This window comes from Cnephaeus nilssonii, assembly GCF_951640355.1.
Source record: "Cnephaeus nilssonii genome assembly, chromosome: 7".
NCBI lineage: Eukaryota > Metazoa > Chordata > Mammalia > Chiroptera > Vespertilionidae > Cnephaeus > Cnephaeus nilssonii.
The window spans coordinates 82,584,532-82,607,733 of NC_137078.1; the positions used below are offsets into that span (position 1 = coordinate 82,584,532).

General features: G+C 50.0%; 2 protein-coding genes across 6 annotated transcripts in view; one reads left to right on the forward strand and one right to left on the reverse strand.

Annotated features, from left to right (window-relative positions):
• LOC307102653 (toll-like receptor 12) overlaps window positions 1-23,202 on the reverse strand; it is a gene marked incomplete at its 3' end in the record, with an annotated part of 89,840 nt that overhangs the window by 41,461 nt on the left and 25,177 nt on the right. The window lies entirely within an intron of this gene.
• The window catches only part of PHC2 (polyhomeotic homolog 2), a 78,954-nt gene that overhangs the window by 19,726 nt on the left and 36,026 nt on the right, over window positions 1-23,202 (forward strand). For 2 of the 5 annotated variants that reach the window (XM_079776363.1, XM_079776365.1), the window contains exons 2-7: window positions 12,738-12,943; window positions 13,901-14,059; window positions 15,058-15,135; window positions 15,556-15,720; window positions 17,517-17,669; window positions 18,809-19,121. In XM_079776363.1, coding sequence (XP_079632489.1) covers window positions 12,791-12,943; window positions 13,901-14,059; window positions 15,058-15,135; window positions 15,556-15,720; window positions 17,517-17,669; window positions 18,809-19,121 — 1,021 coding nt within the window. In that variant the 5' untranslated portion in view covers window positions 12,738-12,790. Of the gene's footprint in view, window positions 1-4,328; window positions 4,486-12,737; window positions 12,944-13,900; window positions 14,060-15,057; window positions 15,136-15,555; window positions 15,721-17,516; window positions 17,670-18,808; window positions 19,122-23,202 lie in introns of those variants that run through there. The other 3 variants (XM_079776364.1, XM_079776366.1, XM_079776367.1) reach the window with 3 other exon arrangements.

Sequence of the window (23,202 nt, forward strand, 5' to 3'; positions counted from 1 at the left end):
ATCACTCACCAGTTTCTCTTCTGTAAAATGGGGTTTATAATATGCATTCCAAGGTTATGAGGAAGGAGTGCCTAACTCCATGAATTTTCTGCATTTACCATAGGACCAGGGTGGGGATGGAGGCACGCAGCCCTCCAGATGGGTAGAATTCCTTAGCTCCGCCTTCCTGAACAAAGCAGACTGACAGCTCCTTTCTTAGGTGCCACAACACGGCTCTGGATGGCTGAGCTGTGAGTGTCAGAGGCTGCAGAGCTGTCACCTTCCTGTAATGACTGGACTATAATTATCTCTTGTCTTACAAACATGTAAAAACTACAGGTTAAGAGGATAGGGGCCTATTCACTGTTCCTGTGTAGCCAAACTTTGCAAAACTGCTGGCTAGAGTCCATATTAAGAAACAGTGAGGAGCTATCCAGCAGCTGAGGCCACGGTTTTTCTTGCTTTCAATCTGGATTACGGAGCAAGGAGTCAACAACAAAACAAACTACTGAAATCTGATTCCTACCATCTGAAGCCTGGCCAGGCCCAAAGAGGAGACGGGCCTGAACCCTCTGTCTTCTGAGTCTACCTCTTACGGTATCAGCCCAGACCTGAGTGGTATCAGTCCAGGTCCCTGGGCCTTGCAGAGAGTTGTATGTGTGGCTCCTGACAGTATTCTACATCAAATGCTCAGTGCTTGTTGGGAAAACAACATCTCTTTAAGGGGTCTTCTCTCATTTTTCAACCATTTGAATGAGGATTTGCAGGAGGAATGCAGTTGTAAACAATGGGTTTCCCCATGTGAGACAGGCCAGCGTGGGCATAGATGAGGCTCTTGAATCAGGCTAGAAGTGCCAGCTTCTTTCTGAACAGAATGGCTGTGGAGGTTTCTCCTCCATGTCCTCCACAGACAACTACTGAGAATGCAGGGTTCTTTGCCTTCCCGGGAAGGTAGGGTTTCAGAGTATCAGAGGTTGCTCTGGGCTCCGGTTATCAGTGCAGAGATCCAGGGTAAAGAATGGCTGCTGATGAGCCTCTTCTCAACTTTTTGACCTCCCTAAGTGTCTTTGTGGAACTCCCATGCTTTTGTTAGGGAGGCACAGAGCAGAAGGCATGAGGAAAAGAGATCAGATGGCCTGCTATCTGAGGCACGTGCCTGGCTTCAATAGTCCCCTCTTGGGTTGGTTTTATTCTGTAATGTGTCCCTTGAGAGGACAGACTAAGCAGTCTGGGTTACCCTGCAATTTCTCCAAACTATTTGCATGAAATACTGCAGGCAAAAAGCTCAGTCTCTGATTGGCTGTTGCTAGGTAACAACATAATCATCAGGAAATTAGGCTGGCCTTTTTTTTCCCCAACCCAGAGTATGTGTGTGATTGCAGCGTTGTGCAGGAAGAGAGAGGGAGTGGAACAAAGAGAGATAAATGGGATGGTCTTGAAGGCGTGGACGCCACAGCCACAAACCTGCATCCCACGGTAGGACAATCTGCTTTGGGTTGGGCTCTTTATGCAGTCAAGCCAATATTGGTACATTTTCCTTTTTTATAAGGATGACAAAGCTAGCAGCTCCTGCAGGCAGCAGGAACAGAAGCTATGGAAGCAACTTTGACATTTGAAGTGATTTTTAGAAGCAGGAGGTAGAACTTAATATATGAGAATTACCCAAGTGCGGATAAATAAATGTGTCTGGAGAACATGTATAGGCAGAGGAATCCATTAGAGTGCCTGCAGCGTGCCTGAGAGGAACAGAATGTGAGAATGCGCATGGGAATGAGGCGTGTGACAGAGAGAAAACGAGCATGCTTTGAAATGTGGAAGGGAGCCCCAACCTGAAGTTTAGAATTGTATCTGTGAAAACTCTGCCACTGTTTGGGTGTGTGGTCCTGTTATTCAGCCAGCCGATCCTCAGCCTACCTTTCTGCCTGGTTAGACTTGGCAGAGGATGAAGAGTGAGAGAGAGAGGTGAAGTAGTTCATTTTCAAGATGGTATGCAGAGCCCTGACACGTGTACAGCTACACCTGGACACTCCCACTGGATCATTAATATCCATGCGACCAGGAGCCCTTTCCTTTCCCTTCCTGTTGGACCAGATGGCTTTCCCACCTCTAACCTCCTTTACCTTGTCCTCCTTTTGAGTTCCCTAGTAATGACCTTGCCCTTACACTAGACCCTCAGTTACCATACTGCATCTTCATTGGCTTGCTACAACCCCCGGCAAGCTAATTGCCTTTTGCCATTCATTGTCTGCCAGATTAATGACTCCTCCTGTGTCTGATTGCCTGTAGCCTCCTCTGAGGTTCCTCTGTGTCCTCTCTCTCTCCTACCCCCCTCCTCCACTCAGCCTCTCTGAGCTCCACATCTGACTTTTTAGAAGTCATTTAATTCAAAAGGTAAAATAGAAACACTGTCTTTTTCCTCCACTAATTAAAGAAGGTAGTCCCTGGCATAATGCAGGGGGACCATTTTGTAGCAGTGGCAAAAATACATACCAGAACAAGGCATAATAATTCATATATGAGAGTGACTCCAAGTGAGGAGGAATAAATGAATGTCTGGAGGTATCAGGAGCAAGACAGAATGTATGCCAGGAACCAGGACTCAGAAGGGAATCTCCTCCCAACCATACAGCCATCACAGGGACCTGCTGCCTCCGTAGGTGAGCCTAACAAGCTCTTGCCCCGGAGAGAAAAGTCATCACCAATTTACAATGGCTCAAGGTCCCTTTCTGAGCACGTACACTAAATGGAATGAAGCTGGTACTCTGCTAAGCATCGTGCCCTGTGTGCAGATATAACAGAGATTCTTCAAGACAGGGGTCTCAGAGTATGGTCCCTGGACCAGCAGTATCAGAAATCTGTGGGCAGGGCCCAGCAATCTGTTTTGCCAAAACCTCCAGGTGATTCTCATGTATGCTAATGTTTGAGAACCACTGTAGACCTGAGAATTTGTATCCTATATAATAAAAGCATAATATGCAAATCAACTGAATGGAGGATGACCGATTGCTATGACGTGCACTGACCACCAGGCGCTCAACGCAGGAGCTGCCCCCTGGTGATCAGTGAGCTCCCATAGGGGGAGCGCCACTCAATCAGAAGCTGGGCTCGCAGCTGATGAGCCCAGCAGTGTCTCGCCTCTGAGACAGCGCTAAGGAGCAGCAAGCCGGGCTCACGGCTGGCTGGCGAGCACAGCAGCGGTGGTGGGAGCCTCTCCCACCACCGCTGCAGGCTGCAGGCAGGCAGTAAGGAGTGAGGGGTCAACTGCAAGAGCCCCGGACTGCGAGAGGGATGTCTGACTGCCAGCTTAGGTCCGATCCCCAGGGGTATCGGGCCTAAACCAGCAGGCGGACATTCCCCGAGGAGTCCCGGGCTGCGAGAGGGCACAGGCCAGGCTGAGAGACATGCCCCCCCTCAGTGCACGAATCTGGTGCACCAGGCCTCTAGTCTTTAATAAGTTCCCAGGTGATACTACCCTTTGAAAACCTCTGCTCTTAAGAATAGAAAATGGGAGACAATGTATAATTGTCCTCCTTCCACCTAGAATCCTCCCTCCCCATTTCCAAAGTCCTAATCAAACTCATCTTTAAAGACCTACCTCTAATGATACTTCTAGCTGATTCAACTGAAGGTTATCTCTTTATACCTTATTACATTTTCAGGGGTCAGTGAATTAGGGCCCAAAGGCTAAGTCCAGCCCATAAGCTGTTTATGTAACGTCCTGGAATGGATGGCTTTTACATTTTTAAATGATTGGGAGGGGGAGGGTCAACTAAGAATATGCAACAGAGACCATATATGCTTTGCAAAGCCTGAATGACCTACTATTTGGCCCTTTACAGAAAAAGTTTTCTGACTCCTGTCATATTTATTTGTGTACTTTTCTTATTTCTCCTCTTCAACTGTTAACCCCTTAAGAACAGTGTTAGTATTGAATCATTTTTGTATTCCATTCAATGCCAAGCACATAATAATTGTTCAATAAATATGGAAAGGATGATGGATGGATGGACAAATGGATGGATAGATGAATGGGTGGGTGGTGAGTGGGTGGGTGGGTAGATGGTGAGCTATTTGTGAGGTTAACCAGTCTTTTGAGAGTCCAAAACACATTGCCACTTTGTAGCAGCTCCATCCAGGAAATAAGAACAGTAGTTTCTCCATGATGAGAATCAGGAAGTTCATACTAATGGAATCTGCTCTTTTTGTTAGTAACTAGAATGACGAAGACATTAGGAGCTGTGCTACAGCTTGAAAAACAAGATTAGCATTTAGAATATTTAAATGTATTTGTTTAAAAATAAGCTTAAAATCTCAGTTGGATTTCTGGCATCCAGTAAAATAGTTTTCATGGACCTACTCACAACTAGTGTTAAAGAGATCCTGGAGGCAACGCTGCATGAGTCACGCCTGCCGCGCGGCTGCTCAGCCTCTGCTCCGATGGCTCCTCTGACATGAAACTCGCTTCACAAAGCAGCCCACTCCACTTCTCAACAACTCCGCTTGTTAGTAAGTACTTCTTTTTCTTTTTTAGTTGAAATCTATCTCCTTACAATTTCCACTCCAAAGTCCCACTTCAGCCTATTCTAGCTATCAACATTAACTAAGTGTTATAAATATGAGAAAATAAGTAGGGTAAACTTATACTTGCCTGGAAAGAGTGGAAGATTTAAGGGGATCTACCCCATTTAGATAGTTTTGCCTTGCAAAGAGTAACAGAATGGGTTAGAAACGCCAGAAGTTAAACGCCAACAGGTATGCCGAGAGAGGACAAGCAAATGTAGGGTATGAAATGGAATTGAACATAGCATTCCAAACACAATGGGAAGCAAAAGGCTGGTGGCCACAGCAGATCAGAGGCCAACCACAGACATGCAGCGTGTTTCTGCCACAGAGGAATGTTAATCGCAATTAGAGGCCATTATTTGGGGCAAATGAGGGAAAGAAGGCCCCAGAGCTGGGCCTAGGGGACTCTGAATTGCTTTGTGAAACCAAAGCTCTGAAACAGCCGCCTTGACAAGTTGCTAGGGCAGAAGCAGAGCAGGAGGAAGCCTCTTAGGAATGGCGGAGTCCTCTAACGGTGGACTGGGCCAAAGCAGTGAGGCCCAACGAGATGGGAGGAGGAGGTGGGGAGAGGAAGCCGAAATCTCAAGCTGTACGCCTGTTCACCATGTAATGTAGTCCTAATACTAATCCAAAGACAGTACCTTGAGAACTGATGAATCAATCATTGCATGACAATAGCTCCAGGAAGAATGTTGGTTGATCACTTACTTTCTGGATTTCTAAAGCACTTTTACTGCACAGAGCTTGGAGGTAAATGAGGAATTTAATCTGGTAATAGTAGTCACTAACTGGCTTCTAGTCTCTTGCTTTCCCTCTCCCTTCCCAACATACATAAATACAGGAGTGCACATATCTAAACACCCTCCCTCCCCCCACACACACACACTCTATGGCTAAGTCTATTCTGGTTATCACTTATCCCAGTTGTACCTGAAGGTGGTTTGTTTTTTCTTTTCTTAGGAAGAATTTCTGAGATTTGAGAATGGTGCTTTTTAAACTCTGGTGAAAAGCTTATAATCAAGCCTGCTCAATAATGATAAAGGATTAAAAGCCCAAATTTTTTAGTCTTCCCTTCTCCACACTCAAGGCATTCCAATATTACAACTGGGACATGGGTTCTAGATTCAGACTCTTCTGGCTTATGGCACTACAGCTTATGATCTTGGATTGTTGTTGTTTTTTGATGTTGAGTAATATGAGTTCTTTATAAATTTAGGATATTAACCCCTAGTATTTTCACAGATGTACATACATGGTTGGTCCTGCCAGCAGGGTTTATAAAAGAATTTTTAACTATTGAATTGAAAAGGAAAACAAGTTGAAAGCAACTGCTTGAGAGTCCTTCGGAGAGAAGGGATGAGGACACCTGCCTTTCCTGACAGCTCGCCATGGGCTGGGCAGTCTCAGGGAGGCGCCATGGGCTGGGCAGTCTCAGGGAGGCGCCATGGGCTGGGCAGTCTCAGGGAGGCGCCATGTGCTGGGCAGTCTCAGGGAGGCGGCATATTTAAAAGGAAGAGGAGGAGCTTTGTATTCAGAGAAAGCTGTTTGGATTCGATTTCCGGTCAGGACACATGCCCAGGTTGCAGGCTTGATCTCCAGTGTGGGGCATGCAGGAGGCAGCCTATCAATGATTCTCTCTCATTGTTGATGTTTCTCTCTCTCTCTCCCTTCCTCTCTGAAATCGGTATATATATACCGATTGCTGAGTATTGTCCTCAGTGCTCTACAGACATCTCATTTAATCCACAGAACCACCGCATGAGGGAAATGTGCCCTCATTCCCAAAAGAATGTAACTTGCCCAAGGATACTAGGGTGGTGGTTAGAAATTGAACCCAGGTCTTTCTAACACAAAAGCCTGTGCTGCAGGCACACTGTCTGCCATGTGGCTGATATATAAAAACGGGTTTGCCACAGACAGGGAGCCTGTAAACTACAGCCCACAGGCCAAAAACAGCCCACCACATATTTTTGTAACTCATATTTTATTGAAACACAGCCACACTCCACTTACAACTTATCTACGGCTGTGTTTGCCCAGCAGAGTTGAGTAGTCATGGCAGAGACCATATGCTGGCAAAGCCTAAAATATTTACTATCTGGCCCCTTACAGAGAAAGATGCAGGCTGAATAGTTGCCGTGTCTCAGAGCAGGGAGACTTAACGCTGCTGAGTCTCACTCCCTAAACACTCCACATTTGCATCACATGGCTTTAACTTCCTTCCAAAAGTGCCCAAATCCCCTTTTTTCTTCTCCATATTCTTCAAACAACCAGAAGCCAGCTTATAGAAACACTTGACACAATCTGCCTTCTATAAATTATGAAGAAAACAAGGAGGTTTCAGAAAAAGTATATCCATGTAAACATGCGGGGGTCTATTTCACAATGAAACCAGACTATTTTGCTGGCTAAGACTGCATGGTCAGTTTTAACTTCTCGTCCTTTATTTCTATCTTTGTTGGCCCTCTTTTACTTACTTTGCTTTCTAGTGACACTGAAGGAGACAACAAGCAGAGGATTGGGGGTAGGGAGAACTTTTTGAGGGGGCTTGACCTGAATCCATTTGGACTGTTTCCAATGTATCAGTAGCCTCAGACAGCTGCCAAAGGCGCAATTGGATTGGTGCAAATCAGGATATTTATGTTTGTGCGGCAAATGGGGGTGTAAGGTGGTCTGCCCTCTGGTCCCAAAGTCTAGAGAGCCTGAACACTATTATTATTGACTTATACCTCAGACAGAGAAGCAACCTCAGAGGAGAGGCAGAGCCATAGCAAAGGAACCCCATCACCCTGCCTTTTCAGAGTCTCCATACACAAGCCACTGCAAGAATGATAACACCAGCAGCCTTTGTGGGCAGACTAGACCTCTCATTTCCTGCCAGTCTCCGATTGCATGAGGAAAACCCAGCCCACTTCACTCCTGGGCTTTAAGCTCCAGCTGGAGAGCTGTGCTCAGTATCCCCTCCACTTCCCTGGAACCTCTGTCACAGCTGTAATCCGCAGCTAATGGATTCCCCTGACCCCGGGACAAAGGCCCAGTGTTCCCTAGACTTGGCGGCTCCTGGGAGGGCAGGCCCATCAGCATTTCTCCAGCTGCTGGTCTCTGGCCCCGTGGGCAGCAGAGACCTGTAATAAGATCACTAGCCAAGCCAGTTACAGTCAGCACATCATTCAAAGTGGTCTCCTGTGACTGGGAGGGGGAATTGACTAAGAATCACAGCCTTCAGAGCTGGGGTTCACACAAAACCACACAGTGAGTTGGAATCCGGAGAAAAGCAGACTTCCAGTTCTGGATGTGAGCCATTAATCAGATCTGGCTGTGGTTCATAGTGGGAGTCCACAGGGATGGGTGGCCTTGGGGGAGAAATCAGGAACTAGTTAGAAGGAGGAAAAGGGAGGAATAAGAGTAGGAATTAAAAGGAAATTGAAAAGGGGTGTGTAAAATGCTTAAAGCCTAGATATTGAGTTTAAGGGTTCAGACTTTCTAATGTGGGGCCACAGGGTTGGGGTGTCATGAGAGGCCACAGATACCTCAGTAGCCCTCACTGAGGCTTCTGACCTCTGCCACTCCCCCCAGACCAGAGCTTTGAGGCTGAGGAAGGTAGGAGTAGGAAGGTCCTACAAGCTTGGCTTCAAAGAGGGGAACTGTAGTAGAAAAGGCTTGAAAGCTACTATATAGGTCCATGCCACCTAATTTTTGTTTTTTCTACCCAAGTTCCCTTCTCCTGGAAAACCAATGAGAAAGTGACATGTAGCAGCTTCAGATTCCTCCTCAGGGCAAACCTCAACCTTCTGGTTGACTAAGTCACCACCACGAGTCCAGTCAGTGTTGGGAGGGTGCCTCCCATGGTCATGCTTCTGGAGGAGACTCCAAGTAGCCCTACGTCCTGGATTGAGTCACTTTCCCAAAACCTGGACGTCAGTTTTTGCATAGGAAAGACAAGGGAGATAATGCTAACTTTTGATTTCTTGGACTGACTGGTAGATTCACATGCCTATTATCTTTTATGTATACATTATATATAAAAGATTATTTTGTCAGTATAAAATATTTAATAGACATTACTTAATAATTAGGGGATTACATTCAGTAATCTTGGTTCCTTTTCACCTCTGAAAATCTAGTATGCTCTGATATGGACTTGGCCCAATGTCATTACAGTAATGGCTCAAGGCAAGAATATAGGTGAACTTTCAAAGGGCATAGTTTGGGAAGAGTTCTGGCTTTGGAGTCAGACCTGGTTTTGAATCCTAGTTCTGGGATGACCTTAGATAAGTTACTTTGATGCTTCATTGACAAAATTGAGATAATACCTATCCTGTAAGGGAGGTCATGAGTATCCTATACAATAAAAGCATAATATGCAAATCGACCGAACGGCAGAACAACCAGTGGATGGGGGGGGAGCGGGCTGGCGAGCAAGCAGCACCAGGCCAGCCAAGGTGTGTTCCAGCGGGCAGAGAGAGGGAATGGCGATGCAGGGGTGGCAGCTGAGGGGCGATGGGGGGGAGGGCCGGCACCATCCCCTGATGGGCCCGTCCAGTCGCCTCCCACAGAGGGCCAGACTGCAGCTTAGGACAATCCCTGAGGACTTCTGGACTGTGAGAGGGCACAGGCTGGGCTGAGGGGACCCCCCCCCCCCGCCAGTGCACGAATTTCCGTTCACCGGGCCTCTAGTATATATGTATAAAGCATCTACTGTAGTGCTTGACACATAGTAGGTGCTCGATAAATGATCAGTATTATTAGTATAGGCTCCACTGATGGAAGGTACTGAAGTTAAGTCACCTTAAAATTAGGATTCGTGTCTCCTATGTTTTTCTATTCCCAGTACTTAACAAGAATGCCCTGCATATGGTAGGTGCTCCATTGTTGAGAAGTGGTTGACAAGGTATGGAAGGTGGGACAGGGCAGCAATATGCTGTGAAAGCAGAGGAAGTGTGGATTCAGGCAGTAAAAATGTCAGGTATCCTTTCAAGTGTATCCTTATCCTCTAGGCAGAGTCTGTCCTTCCCTCCTCTGTGCTTTGCATGAGTGACTGAAAGAGAGGGCAAAGCCTCAGCCAGAACAGAGAGAACAGGGGGTGGGGCTCAGGGAGGATGGAGGAAGCATATGCTAGAGTGTGAGAGTGTGGCATGCTTATGAATGAAGGAGACAGGATGTGCTTGCTGGGGCGGGGGGACTAAGGTTAGGGTCGGGGTGACCACACTGAGAGAGATCTAGAGCACTTGGAGCAAAGGAGGGGAATGCAGAGTGAGGTCAGTCAAGGGAGAGTGGGACTAGGAGAGGCTGTGGGGAGACTGGAAAGAGGTCAGAAATAGGGGGAGAGCGCTCATTAGGGTAAACCAGAGCAAGCAGTCAGGGTCAATTGAATGAGAGTGAGAGGGCAAGGGGAGCGTGAGAGGGAGAGCATGCATGTGTTCAAGAGAGTCCACGTACAATCGAGGTGAGTGTGAGCACACAGAGGATGGGGCCAGTGCAAGGAAGCCAGCAGTAAGAGAGCAATGGTCAAAAGTGGGGTGAGTGTGAGCACAGATGTGAGAGAGCATAGGAATGAGAAGGCAGCCACAAGAATGGGAAAAGCAAGGGTGGGGGCAACAATTAATGAGATGGAAAAGACAAGCGTGGTGCAGAAGCCAAGAATGAGAGAAAGAAGGGAGAAGGGGAAGGCATGCTTGGCAGCAGAAGGAAGGAGACAGGCGGACCAGACAGAAAGTTCAGGAAACACACTGTGCCTGTCCCCATGTTGCTCAGGCCAGTCTCTCCTGCGTGGGATCATTGCTGTCCCTCCTGTGCAGCTTTTCTATAGGGAATGCCGGGCTCTCTTTACCATTATGTGCTGTTTCATTCCTCAGTGAGGATCTGTCCTAGCTGCTACAAAAGAGAAGAAAACAGCGGAGGCTGGTCGTCCAGGATGTAGATCACCCTATCCGTCACCTACTGTGGCTGCTGCCGTTTCCCATGTTATTTTTAATGTTTACAAGTACTTCAGTTGAGATTTCTTAGGGTGGGATGAAAGCAAGAGCTGAACCCCAATTCTGGTCAGCATTTTGGGAAATGGAGGCCAAGCATTTAACTAAGAGAAGACCCTGGGGATTCCATGTTTGAACATAGCTCTCATTTACTTACTCGTTGCTTGGTGATACTTAAAATTTCAGTTGCACCTCATTTCTGCAACTAGTCTCTCTATTCTGCCAGATCAGGAATTGTGCCTCCTACCACTTGCTCTCCAGCCTGCCCTTCCTTCCCTAGAACATGACATCAGGGGGATTTAGCATGTTTCATTGATTCCTGCATCATCATTATCCTTAAGTATCCGTAACAAGTGAGTGGCCATAATGAGGCCCAGAACTGAGTGCATTTCCAGACAAAGGGGATTCCAGGACAGAGGCCTTGCCCTGTGGCAGGAAAAGCAGATGTGCAAGCATTAGGGAAACCACTGCTGAAGGACCCAGGTCGTGAGCACTCTTTACGGCAGGTATATTGCTTTGGAAGCCAAAGCCCTCTGAACTTCAACTTGCTGACTGCCAACTGGGAGTGGCCCAGATTTCCTTACCCCCAACATTTCTGTCTTTTGATCTTCATCCACACTTTTTAGCCCAAGTTGAAATCTGCCCAGTCTGAAGAAGGCAGCCTCGAGGAATGTTGACAACCCAAGTGAGATGGACAACATTGGAGAGATGACAACAGAACATGAATGACATTGTAGTTCTTTGCACTAAGCATTGTTCTCATTAGTGTGAAAAAATCATATTATTTTATCCATTTATTGAAATGGTATAACCAGCAAGCAGAGAATTTAATGTGTATGATGGGATGACAAGTGGTTTTTGTTTGTTTTTTACTCCTCGCCCAAGGATATATTTTTATTGATTTTAGAGAGAGAGAGAGATAAATATAGATTGAGAGAAACCGTTGCTTCCCCTACGCACCCTGATCAGGGATTGAACCCACAATCTGGGTATGTGCCCTGATGGGGAATTAAACCCCTGACCCATGACCCATGGGTCAATGCTCCAACCAACTGAGCCACACTGGTCAGGGCAATAAATGTAGTTTTTGATGTAGGAAGGAATAGGTAGGAGGGAAAGCGTATATGTAGAAATGAGGATTTTAGAAACAGCATGAAAGAAGAAAAAGAAAGGGACTTGAACTCAAATCTGAGTATGCCTTTCTCACCACCCCTTCCTTCCTCCCCAGCCCCTCTCCAATGCCTCAAGGGGATGTGTGATTTTCAGTTCTGAATCCAGATCAGAGGTGGCCTCCTTAATGACTGGGGTAGAAGGTCTCAAGGGGCGCTGCTGTTTCTACACTGGAAGAGGACTGACCTGTTAGCACCGGGACAGTTTCAGTAACCACACAACAGCCAGCACTTAGGGAGCGCTCACTATATACCTGGCGCTCTGCTAAGCACTTTGTATCATTGTTTTACTTTATCCTCCCAATAATCCATACACTCTTACATCTGATAGTTAAGAGACAGAAGGTTAGAAAAGTGATTGCCAAGCTTTCTCAGCTAGTAAGTGGCAGAGGCAGGACATAAACCCAAGTCTTTCTGACTCTAAACACTGCAATTTTAACCAAATTGCTCAACCTAATGCCCTACTCAGCTTTAGATTGGAGAGCACTCAGCAAGTACTTCATAAAGAAAACAGAGACTCCAAACACTCAAAGCTCTTCCAGCTTTCAAAACAAAACAAACACTTCAGTTTCTTTTATTGTCTCCGTATTAGCCTCTTTCTTTCATTCAGTTCTCTCTAGATTTTTATCCCCATTTCTTTCAATAACCGGCTGTATAAAGGTGGAGACATAATTAGTTCTCTGATATTCAGTATCTCCATCCCACAGATAAAGAGATGGATGGAGTGAGAGATGATCCCAGTAAGACCATTCCAGGAGATCCGCCTCCTCTGCTGGTTTTACTTCCTCGAGCAGAATGAACAGGTCATGGACTTTAGATCAGGCAGACCTGATTTCACTCTCACCTAGTGAACCTGCCTGGCCCTGTCCTTCAGATGACAGGACCTCAGTGGTCCTGCTACATCAAGTAGCTACATCAAGGTCCTGCTACACCTCATGCTGCAGACGGCGGCACTGCAGCAGCAGCACTCCCACAGGCTGATGGGAAATTCATGCATGTGTGTGCCTGCTCTAGTAAGTGTTTTAACATTTCACTTCTGCCTTTTTCCTCCCAGCATCCGCCTGCTCTTCTGCCATCTGAACCCCTGGCTGTGCCATCCCACGGGCCATGGAGAATGAGCTGCCGGTCCCCCATACATCTAGCAGTGCCAGTGTCGCCAGCAGTGCCAGCGGGGTCAGCAGCAGCAGCGGTGGAAGTGGCCGCCCCGCTGGGCCCCAGATTTCTGTGTACAGTGGCATCCCTGACCGGCAGACCGTGCAGGTGAGGTTCCAGCTGATCTTGGATTGAATTCCTTGGTCATCTCCAGGCCTGGCCAGGAGGGCCTGTCAGCATGGTCTAGTGGAATAGCCATGGTGTTGAATCTGTGCAGTCGGAGGAGCCTTTTATCGTGTCCTCGCTTCCTTGAGACTGTGGTGCAGCCAGTCCCATCAGGAACGAGAGAATGGCAGTAAGGCCAGGGAGTGGGAGATGGTGGCTCAGAAGAGGGGTGATGGAGGGAGGGAGGGAAAGGAGAGAGAGTAATGCATCACCCTGTGGCACTCGCAAGCCCTGTGGTCTGCAAGCCCCAGGGGATTTCTTCAAAGGGACTGGTAGGACTTTCCAGGCAGCTAGGGGCAAACCCTGGGAAGAAGCACAAGTCTGCCCTGAGGCCCCACCCCCACCCCCAGCAGGGAGGATACAGCCCTTGGGTAAGTTGTAGTTGGCTGGTGTGTTGCTTAAGTGGCAATAGTCCTTCCCCCTTGTGAGTTGTCTTTCTTCCCACCCCTTTCCTTCTCTCGGCCTTGTTGAGCTTTGGTTCCCTCTGTCATCTTCCCTGTGTCCCAATCATCCTAATCTGAGGCTGAAGAATGGAAGGGAAGGGGAGTGTTATTGGCATGGGACACAGTATCACTGGAGGCTTAAAGGACTTCTGTCTCCCACAGCCTCCCCACCACCCTGAGAGTGAGTCAGAGCAGTGGTGGGCTGCCTTAAAGTCAAGGGGGGCAGCCAACACAGGCAGACCATTCTGGGGGGCAGTGCACTGAAGAGATGCAAGATAGATAAGGCAGAGATGCCTCCCTGAGAGGTGATTGGTTGTGGTGCTCGCAGACCTGGTGGCCTTCTCTGAGCAGTTGGGAAGAGAGGGGGTTGGCAGGCGTTATTGCAGAAGGGGTGGGTCTGCAGTGGGTGCGTGGCACAGCTGTTGAACACTGTCTGCACCTCTCCTGCCCCTCGCAGGTGATCCAGCAGGCCCTGCACAGGCAGCCCAGCACTGCGGCTCAGTACCTGCAGCAGATGTACGCCGCACAGCAGCAGCACCTCATGCTGCAGACGGCGGCACTGCAGCAGCAGCACCTCAGCAGCGCGCAGCTCCAGAGCCTGGCGGCTGTGCAGCAGGTGAGAACTAGAGGGTGCTGCTGATGCCCCAGGGTCATGTTGCTGCAGGAGTAAGAGAGGAAGTGGGCACTGCACACGTGCTCTGTGCACGCTCTCCCTGGACCCTCACAGAACCCCTGAAGTAGGTGTGATGGTCGGCGGCGGCCTCTGACAGACGAGGAAAAAGGCTCTGGGAGGCTAAACACCTGGCCCAAGGTCACACAGCTCCTGAGTGGAGCGGCTGGAACCCTCAGCCCGCCCAGCCTAGCCCCGGCCTTCCTCATCAAGTCACTGCACCAGAGACAGGACTGAGGGTCAGAGAGGTCCACAAGCAAAGGCATTGCCCATTCAGCTTGCCTCTCTGCCATCAGTGCCTGAGAAGAACTCATCATTCATTCATTCATTCAACAAAATATTTTATGGACCTACTGTATGTTTATGTCAGGCACTGAGTATACTGTAGATTCTATCTTCTTGGAGCTCATAGTGGGCAGACAGCCAGTAAACAGAAACCCAAATAGACAAAGAAACAAAATATGTGAACATCTCAGTTGTGGTAAGCTGTGACTGAATAACAAGGAAGACCTTAGATTGGGTGGCCAGGGAAGGCCTCTCTGCTGGAGTAACATTGACGCTACCCTTGAAGGGTGACAAGAAGCTGGCCAAGGGGAGAGGGTAGGCTGGACATCCCAGACAGTGTGTACAACGCTCCGCATGGGGGCCCAGATATGATGGAGTGGGGAGGATGGAAGTCTGAGAGGGCTGGAAACCTTGCTAATAACCATAGCTGACAATGTGAGTGCTTACATGCAAATGCTTTGCCTTGCTCAATTCTTTTAACAACCGTACAAGGTAGACACTGTTATTGTCCCCACCTTATGATGCCTCGCTTAAGGTCACACAGATGAGGCAGAATGGAGGTTTGACTCCTTCCCACCCTGTTGTACTTCCTTGGAAGGTGAGAGCCCGGGGCTCTAAGAGAGATCTGGGACTCTTGTGATAAGAACTGTCCTTTCTAGGCGAGCCTGGTGGCCAACAGACAAGGGAGCACCCCCGGCAGCAGTGTGTCTGCACAGGCCCCGGCCCAGTCGTCCTCGGTGAGTAGATGGGGGGCAGTGGGCAGAGCCCCAATCCAGGACCAGCTCCATCCTCCTTGCCCAAGACCCAGTGGTGGGGAATCCTCAGCCATATGGAATCATGGCTGGGATCTATTACTCTTGCCAGAAATCATACGTGTCTCTCCCTAACCCTTACTTTAACAACTCCCTGTCATCGTTCCAATGCCAAGTTTCTCTGTTCATAGCTCAGTTCCCTCGCCATTGGACCCTCCCTGCAGCTCTGCACAAAGGCCAGAGATGGGGCAGCGCTGGGGGAAGATCCAGGGCCAAGGACCAGAGATGGTTCTAAAGAAGGCCGAATCCACCCAGGGACAGAGAGGGGGGAGAAAGAGATGGATGCAGGGGCACGGAGGTAACCAACAGGACCTTCTGTTTCCTACTGCGTGTCCCTCCCATCAGATCAATCTGGCAGCCTCCCCAGCGGCAGCCCAGCTCATCAACCGGGCTCAGAGTGTGAACTCAGCAACCGCCTCGGGCATCGCCCAGCAGGCTGTGCTCTTGGGCAACACATCTTCTCCTGCCCTGACTGCAAGCCAAGCACAGATGTATCTGAGGGCACAGATGGTGAGTACCCAGCCTGGGCCACGGCTCAGGTGGGCCAGGGGGAACAGGCAGAGAGTCTGAGAGATGAGAGAAGGGTAGGGATTAGCCCAGGTTGGGAGGAAGCCTAGGAGACAGTTGGCAGAGATAAGGGTGGAATAAAGAAGGGAGGGGAGCTGGAAAGCTGAGGGGAGCTTTGGTATGGGCTCACTGACAAGGACACGGGCGGGGGGGGGAGGGGGGTCCAGGCTGAAATAGTTACCCATGATGCCTCCTTTCCTTCCCCTCCGAGAGTGAAACAGAACTGTGCTCCTCTTTTCAGAAACCACTCCCTAACATTAATTAGGGTAGACAATGCAGGAGTCCTTGCCTCAATGGTCTGCACACTCAGGCACATCAGATAAGCAAGCATAGAAACATCCATATACTCTACAGAAATGGGGACATCGGTCTTAGCTCACTGTGACAGTCCTTGCTGGTGATCAAGGGCCAAAGGTGCATTCCGGCTCAGATAGTGAAGGTGGCAGCCAGCGTCAGGACATGCTGCTGCCTCCACTGCCCTCCCAGCTGGGCCCCATGTTAATCACGGTCACCCTATCAATTGTTAATCAGGTGGGCATGTTTGGGTCAAATGTACTCAGGATGGATATGCATACCTAAGATCTCTCCTCTACACCTGGCCCTGAGGGCTGCCGAGTCCCTCAGGAATTTAAGAGGTTCCTAAGATTTAGAAGAATTTCCTGGGAAAATAGCAGCATGCCCCCTAGGAGGCAGTAGCATCTAATGGTTCTACTCTCGGCTCCATCCAACCTCATATCTCCCATCCTGAAGATGTCTCCCTCGAGCTCCTTGACACACAGGCCTACCCTCCCTCACTCCTGTGGCCAGAATTTGACACTCGGAGCCTTTCTGGTTGCTCCTGCACTTCCTTTCCTGACTCTGAGTTCATTGTTTGAGGCGCAGCTGCATTCCCAGGGACTAGCCTCTTAGTCACACCGCATAGACTAGACTTCCACTTCTCTAGGGAAACAGCCACATTGTGGCATTGCCCACGCCGGCCTTTGTCTTCAGTTACTCATTCCCTTGCCCGACTCAACTGCCCCCACTGAGTCCTGAAGCTTGTCTGCCTCCCTCCCCAGAGCAGAACATACATGCACGGAGGGTGCCTCCTAGAGTTCTCAAGACACCAGCATGTCCACATTGACCCCAAGCTAGACTCACAGAGGTGGAAGTGTCAGGCAGAGACTACCATGTAGCCTGTGTTGTGCCCCGTGGAAGGAGATGCAGACACAGTACAGCTCTAGACGCTCTGCTTCCTCTACCACTGTTGTCTACACGAGCGCGCGCACGCGTGCACACACACACACACACACACACACACCTAAACTTGACTAAAAATTGAGCAAATCATCCCTTCTGGAGCTGAGTCCTATTCTGTCCCAACCTAGAGTCAGGAGTGGGTGAGACCTAGCCAGTGACCCTAGGGCATCTATTTCAGCCCGGGGTCCCTGCTCCCCGGGACACTGAGGAGAGAGTGACTAGGATACCCTGCGAATGTCGGTCCCCTCTAGGATGAGCTCCTCACAGAGGCTGCTGCAGTAAACCTGACTTGGGTACAGCCCCAGGGTGGCTCTCCCCCACCCCCTCTCACTGCCCAGCCTAGGTCAAGATGCTACGAGCCTCGAGATTTTCAGAGGATCCCCTTGGACTCCTTCCCTTTCTCGCCTATTTCCCCATATCTGCTCCCTGGCTAAACTGTCTGTCCTGTGGCTGAGCCCACATGGGGCAGGTAAAAGGCGCCTCGTTTCCTGTGATTCCAGGCCCAGCCAGGTAACCTGGTGCAGGTAGCTAGGAGCCTAGGCGGCACTGTTCCTTTGTCCCCTCAGCTCATCTTCACGCCCACGGCCACCGTCGCTACTGTGCAGCCTGAGCTCGGCACTGGCTCCCCTGCCCGGCCCCCCACCCCCGCCCAGGTGAGGATTCCATGCTTGTGGGAGGGCAGGGGGGTGGGTACCCTGTTGAGGGGTACTGATACTGGGTATGGGCCCAAGCCCTGGGGGAGCCTTGAATCTTTGGGAAGGCTGGAATCTCCTAGGAAAGCAGGTGGGAGACTGGATGGCCCAGTGTGCCCAGACCTGCTCCTTCATTCCCCACTGAGAAGGCCTCGGCCACTCCTGACCCTGTTCCTGCAACATAGGCCAGGCGTCAGAGCAGCGCGCTGAGGCCAGCGTGGTTGCCAGTAATGGCCCGGTGGTCTTTGCTACCTTTGTACCTTACACTCGCCCTCCCCAGTGTAACTTCTGCTGCTTTGGTTGCTTTTAAGTGGAAAATCCCACTCTGGTTACATAGACGAGCACCGCTGGGAATCAGGGGAAATGGCATGGAAGGGGGAGGGAAGATGAGTCCTGGGTCCCTAGCCTCTGCTGGGAGCACACAGGTACCGCTGTGGCTGTGAAGATCCTATGGGCAGCCCGGCAGAGGAACACCTCCCACTCCCATCACCCCATCCCCAGCTACAGAATGGGGGCCACGTGGTAGCAAGATCATCAGATTTGTCAGATGAGAGTCTGGCACATCCTCTGTATGTCCAGCAGAGGGCACCAGGGACCAGGTTGAATAAGCAGGCCCAACCGGTGCACAGCTTATTCTGGGGACCAGATAATCCTCTGCCTGGTGGCCTTGCTGGTTAATTAACTTTCCGTTTTGCCCTGGCCTTTTCCGGTGTGGCAAGCCCACGCCCTGCGGTACCTGGGAATTCTTTCTAAGTGGTCTGCATCCCATCCTGCTAGTTTGGAGGAGGCGGGAGTTAACAGAAGGGAGAGCGCCTGTCCTGCCTGCCCGGGCCTGCCCCAGCCTGAGCCGTCCTCCCTTCTCAGAATTCCATTTCTTCTGCTGGTGGATCCAATCAATAGCACTCTCTCTTGTCCCCTTTAGAACCTCTACCTGCTCCTGGTTTCCCTTTCAGCCCCAACTCATTCTCTTTGTCTCTGATTTCATACACGATCCTATTCAGCTATTCCTGGATCCGTCCCTAACTCCTTCCCTGTCTTAGTTGTTGTTGGCATTGTTCCTACCCACGTTCTCTGGACTCTTGTAGACCCCTCTTTTCCAGGTACAGAACTTGACCCTCCGAACACAGCAGACACCAGCTGCAGCAGCTTCGGGCCCTCCCCCCACTCAGCCTGTCCTGCCCAGCTTGGCCCTGAAACCCACGCCAGGTGGTAGCCAGCCTCTGCCTACCCCATCACAGGGCAGAAGCACTGCTCAGGGTTCCCCTGCAGGTACCAAGTCTGGCCTAACTGACAGTGTGATGGAGCCACTCAAGAAAGGAGATGGCAACAGCAGTGTGCCAGGGAGCTTGGAGGGCCGGGCTGGGCTCAGCCGGATGGTGCCCGCTGTGGCTGCCCATCCCCTCATTGCACCAGGTAAGGGCTCCAGGAAGAAGGATCCTATCCCATAAAACTGCGGGCCAGGGAAAACTTTCAAACTTTCCCTTTCCCCAGGGACATGCTAAGATCCCAGCCATGTGTCTCTCCCCTCTTCCAATCTTGAGATGTTCATTAGCTCCTCAATCCGTTTCATGCTTCTCATCCAGCTTTAAAAGGAAGCCACATCCGTTGGACTAAATGAGTCCTTCACAATGGGCACAGCAGTGAATCTCAGAGTATGCAATCATAGCTGTTGACCCTGAGTGGGTGGAGGTTGGCAGCAAGACTATTTTGAAATTCTCTAAGAGTCAGCAAAAAGGATGGGGCCGGCCAGAGGCATGTAAGAACACATGGGGAGATGAGGAAGTGGGAGTTCGTTTTCTCATCATTCCACAGACATTTGTTGATCCATATTTGCCAGTTGTATTGCCAGTTCTGGATATGTGGAGATAAATAAGACTGGGGCCTGCCCCTGAGGAGAGCACAGTCTGGAAGGACAGACAGGTACAGTGAGATGAGTGCTGTAACGTGTGAGCGCCGAGCACTGTCGGAACCCAGTGCACTGTCTGTCCTTGGGGAGAAGAGGCAAGAAAGGTCCCAATGAGGTCACGCGAGAATAAATGTAGCAGATTTTTAAAAAATAATCCAGCAAGTCACTTGTGAGGCGAGTTCTCTGAAGGAGGTGAATCAGTCTTCCCTGGGGCCAGACTCCTTTCCCTGCCGGCTAAAATTCTCCCAGCACCACCTCTTGTCGGCCATCCCGATGGGAAGAACCTGCCAACAGCCCTAGAAGCCTGACTTTCCCTTCCAGAGAGCAAGACCAAGCTGTTCTAACACAGAAATAAGTATGGTGGTGGGCCATGTGGCTTTGCATTAAAGAGAGACTCAGCCTGGTCACATCCCTGGACCATTACTTGCCCTCAGACCTCATCCAATCTATTTTTTTCTTGAGAACCTACTCTGTGCTTGTTACTAATGAACCAAGATGGTCAAAATATGATTCCTTACCTAAAGGAGTGTACAGTCAAAAGGACAGAGCCAGGTATACGGTATAAGCAAATCCATTCATGTCACAAATTCCATGAAAGGAATAAGTAGGGGGTAAGTGGGCACAGAGCACAGGTGGTCATCTCAGCACCAGGCAGGATGGTCGGATGAAATGGCACATGAGTCCTGAAGTATGAGCAGTTGACCCAGCAGACAAAGTAGACGGAGGTATTCGAGACAGGAAAGCATTATGACAGTGAGCTGGGAAGAATCCGATTTAAAGTCCTTTATTCGCCTTTTTGAAGTTTCAAGGACAAAGGGTTGGTCTGTACCTTCCGTGGTCACTACAGACCCTTTGGAGGCCTCACTGCCCTGTGGCTCCAGGTGTCTCTTTCTGTCTGGCATTGCTTTCCCCAGAGATTGCTCCAGTCTCTTCCTTTAGGGGGAAAGGAACTGAGGCTCAGAGGTAAAGACTGGTTCTTATAGCAGCTTGGACTAGAGCAGGGACCCCAAGTTAGCATTTCTTCTACCTGTTCATTCAGTGCACAAACCCTAGAGCAGAACTGGGAACCAGTCTGGCTGAGTCAGATCCTGGATCTAGCCGTGTTTGCCTCCCTCAGTTCTGACAGTGATTTGGGGCTTTCAAGGCCTTATTTCTGACCTGAAGCTCAAAGAGCCGGCGGTTCTGAGACTGTTCTAGGGTTTACAGAGTCTAAAGGAGGGCTCTCTTTTCTCAAGCCTGGTCAGGGTGCCTGCAGGTGAGCCACAGACTGAGGTCCAGAGCCCAGGTGTGGCTGAGACTGACGCTATGTGGCTATCTGCAGTACAGGGACCAGTGGTTCCACAGAACTTTCTATGGAGCAGCTGTGAGCTTCGGACCACCAAGACCTTTCCCCAGAGACACAAATCAGTAGGCTTTGCATTGTTTCTGCCTCCCACTATCCCCTCCTATTCTTCCTTTCTTCTCCCACCCCTTCCTCTCTGTAAACCCTGGGGTTCCACTCCCCCACCCCTCCTCCCAAATGGATGACAGTGGTGGTTCAGGATGCTGCAGATCCTCTGGGGCCCCTGGAACAAACAAACAAACAAAAGGACTGAACTAACCCTAGGACCTGATGCGGGGGCGGGGGTGGGGTGGAGGGGCAGCCCGGAGCCGCACCTGCCCTGGGCTCCGCAGTTCCCCAGGCGGAGGTAACTCCTGGCCTCCTGCCCAGTCAACCCACTGCGAGTGGAAAGATCAGAGCATGCGTGCATGCCAGTGGGGGGTGGGGGCGCGGGGAGAAGCACAGAGTGGTTTTTTGTTTGTTATTGGAGCATTTCTGAGCCGGCTGGCTGGCTGCCCCCAGGGGAAGGAACCAGTGGAGACTTGCGGTGGAGGGGCCGCGGAGGGAGTGGAGCAGAGGGGAATGTGTTCTCCCGGGGCTGTTTCCTCCCCGAGCAGGCAAAGGCGCTAGTCCCAGCTGGGACTGCTCCCACTGACAGCTGTTTGGGGGCAAAGCCCCTCCCCCATGGCAAGCTCCCCGCTGTTCCTGCTCCTGTCACCTTGGCAACCGGCTTCTTTAGGCTCTGCAAATAGAAAAGGTCCCTTAAGCCCTGAAAAGGAGTGGGGGAGGGGAGTAAGGGGCGGAGAGCTGAGCCTAAGAGGTTGGGCTTCTCAGTGACCAGGACTGAACCACCGAGGGCAGAGAGGGGCAGGCGGCAGGGTCCCAGGGCCTGGTCTCCAGGGAAGCCCAGTCCTAGGGAGCTGGGCACAGCTCCCCACAGGGGGCTGGCTTCTTGGACTCCTCGTTCTAGTGGATAAACTCGAGGCCTTGGGTGCAGTCTGGCCCTAAGGTGAGGAGAAAGTTGCTGACGGGAGGGAGATGCTGTGACAAAAGGGAACGGTCTGTTCATTGAAAACCCTGCGCCCTTTTCACACAGTCTGCTGCCGATGCCCGTTTTTGTTCTGCCTCCTCGTCCCTCCTCAGGTCTCACGGAGGAGAGAATGCTCTGTTGGGAAGGCCTGCACATAGCGGCTTTGTTTATCACAGAGCGGGTTTTGTGTCGGGGAGTGATTTCTGTCTGTTGCGGGCTGGACAGTGGGATGCTTGCTGATTCCAGGAATCTGGCTTACCATATCTCCCTCCCAAGCAGCTGCCAAACTAGGGGTAGACACACCTTTATTTAGAGAATCCAATAAAAAACAAAACGTGCAGGTGGGCCTGTTATCTGGCTAGAATCAAAATTCCTAACCATTTTGATATTGGAATCATGCAAGTAGCCATGAAGGTCATTTCAACTATCCACTGTAGGACCAAGTTTAGATTACTAAGAATCTCCTTATATTGGGGGGTATCCACAGGATATCAGTGGAATTTTATATTTTGTTCAAAAGCATCCCTCAGCATGAGAGAGAGAGAGAGAGAGAGAGAGAGAGAGAGAGCGCTGTGATGCACAGAGGACCTTGGAACTGTTGAGCACTCCTTTCCTGGCATTCCTCACCCCAGGCTCCTTTATGTATATTACTTCCATGGATGCTACCAGCTAAGAATAGTAATTGCAGTTCATGAACAATTCAATTCCAGGCACTGTAATAAGTGCCTTATCTATATATCTCATTTAATCCTAACAAGGATTGTTTCAGCTCACAAATTAAGAAGATATGGCTTAGAAAGAATAACTAACTGTCATCCCCAAATAGTTTCTTTCTCTTTAATTGTTCAGTTCAGCTCAGCAAATTTTCATTTAGCATCTATTATGTGCCAAACATAATGCTAACCATATGGGAGTCACAGAGATGAACAAGTTTGAATTCCAATAGGGGTTGTGGAAATTTGAGTTGCACCTTGACAAATGAGTAGGTCTCAAGAACTGAACAGAAGGAGGATTATCTCCGTTGGCACTGGGCAGTGCCTACACCCGGAGCGGCCATGTGTGCCTCTGACCATCTGTTCATGTAGGTGGGACCTGCTCCGCCTCCCCTTTGCCTGCCCCACTGCCATGAGCTCTGGGACACCCTGTCCCCCTGCCTCTCTTGGTTTTATTCCAACACTTAGCCCCCAGAGGAGCTTGTCTGTTCTTACGTTTCAAAAATCTACCAACTGTCCACAGA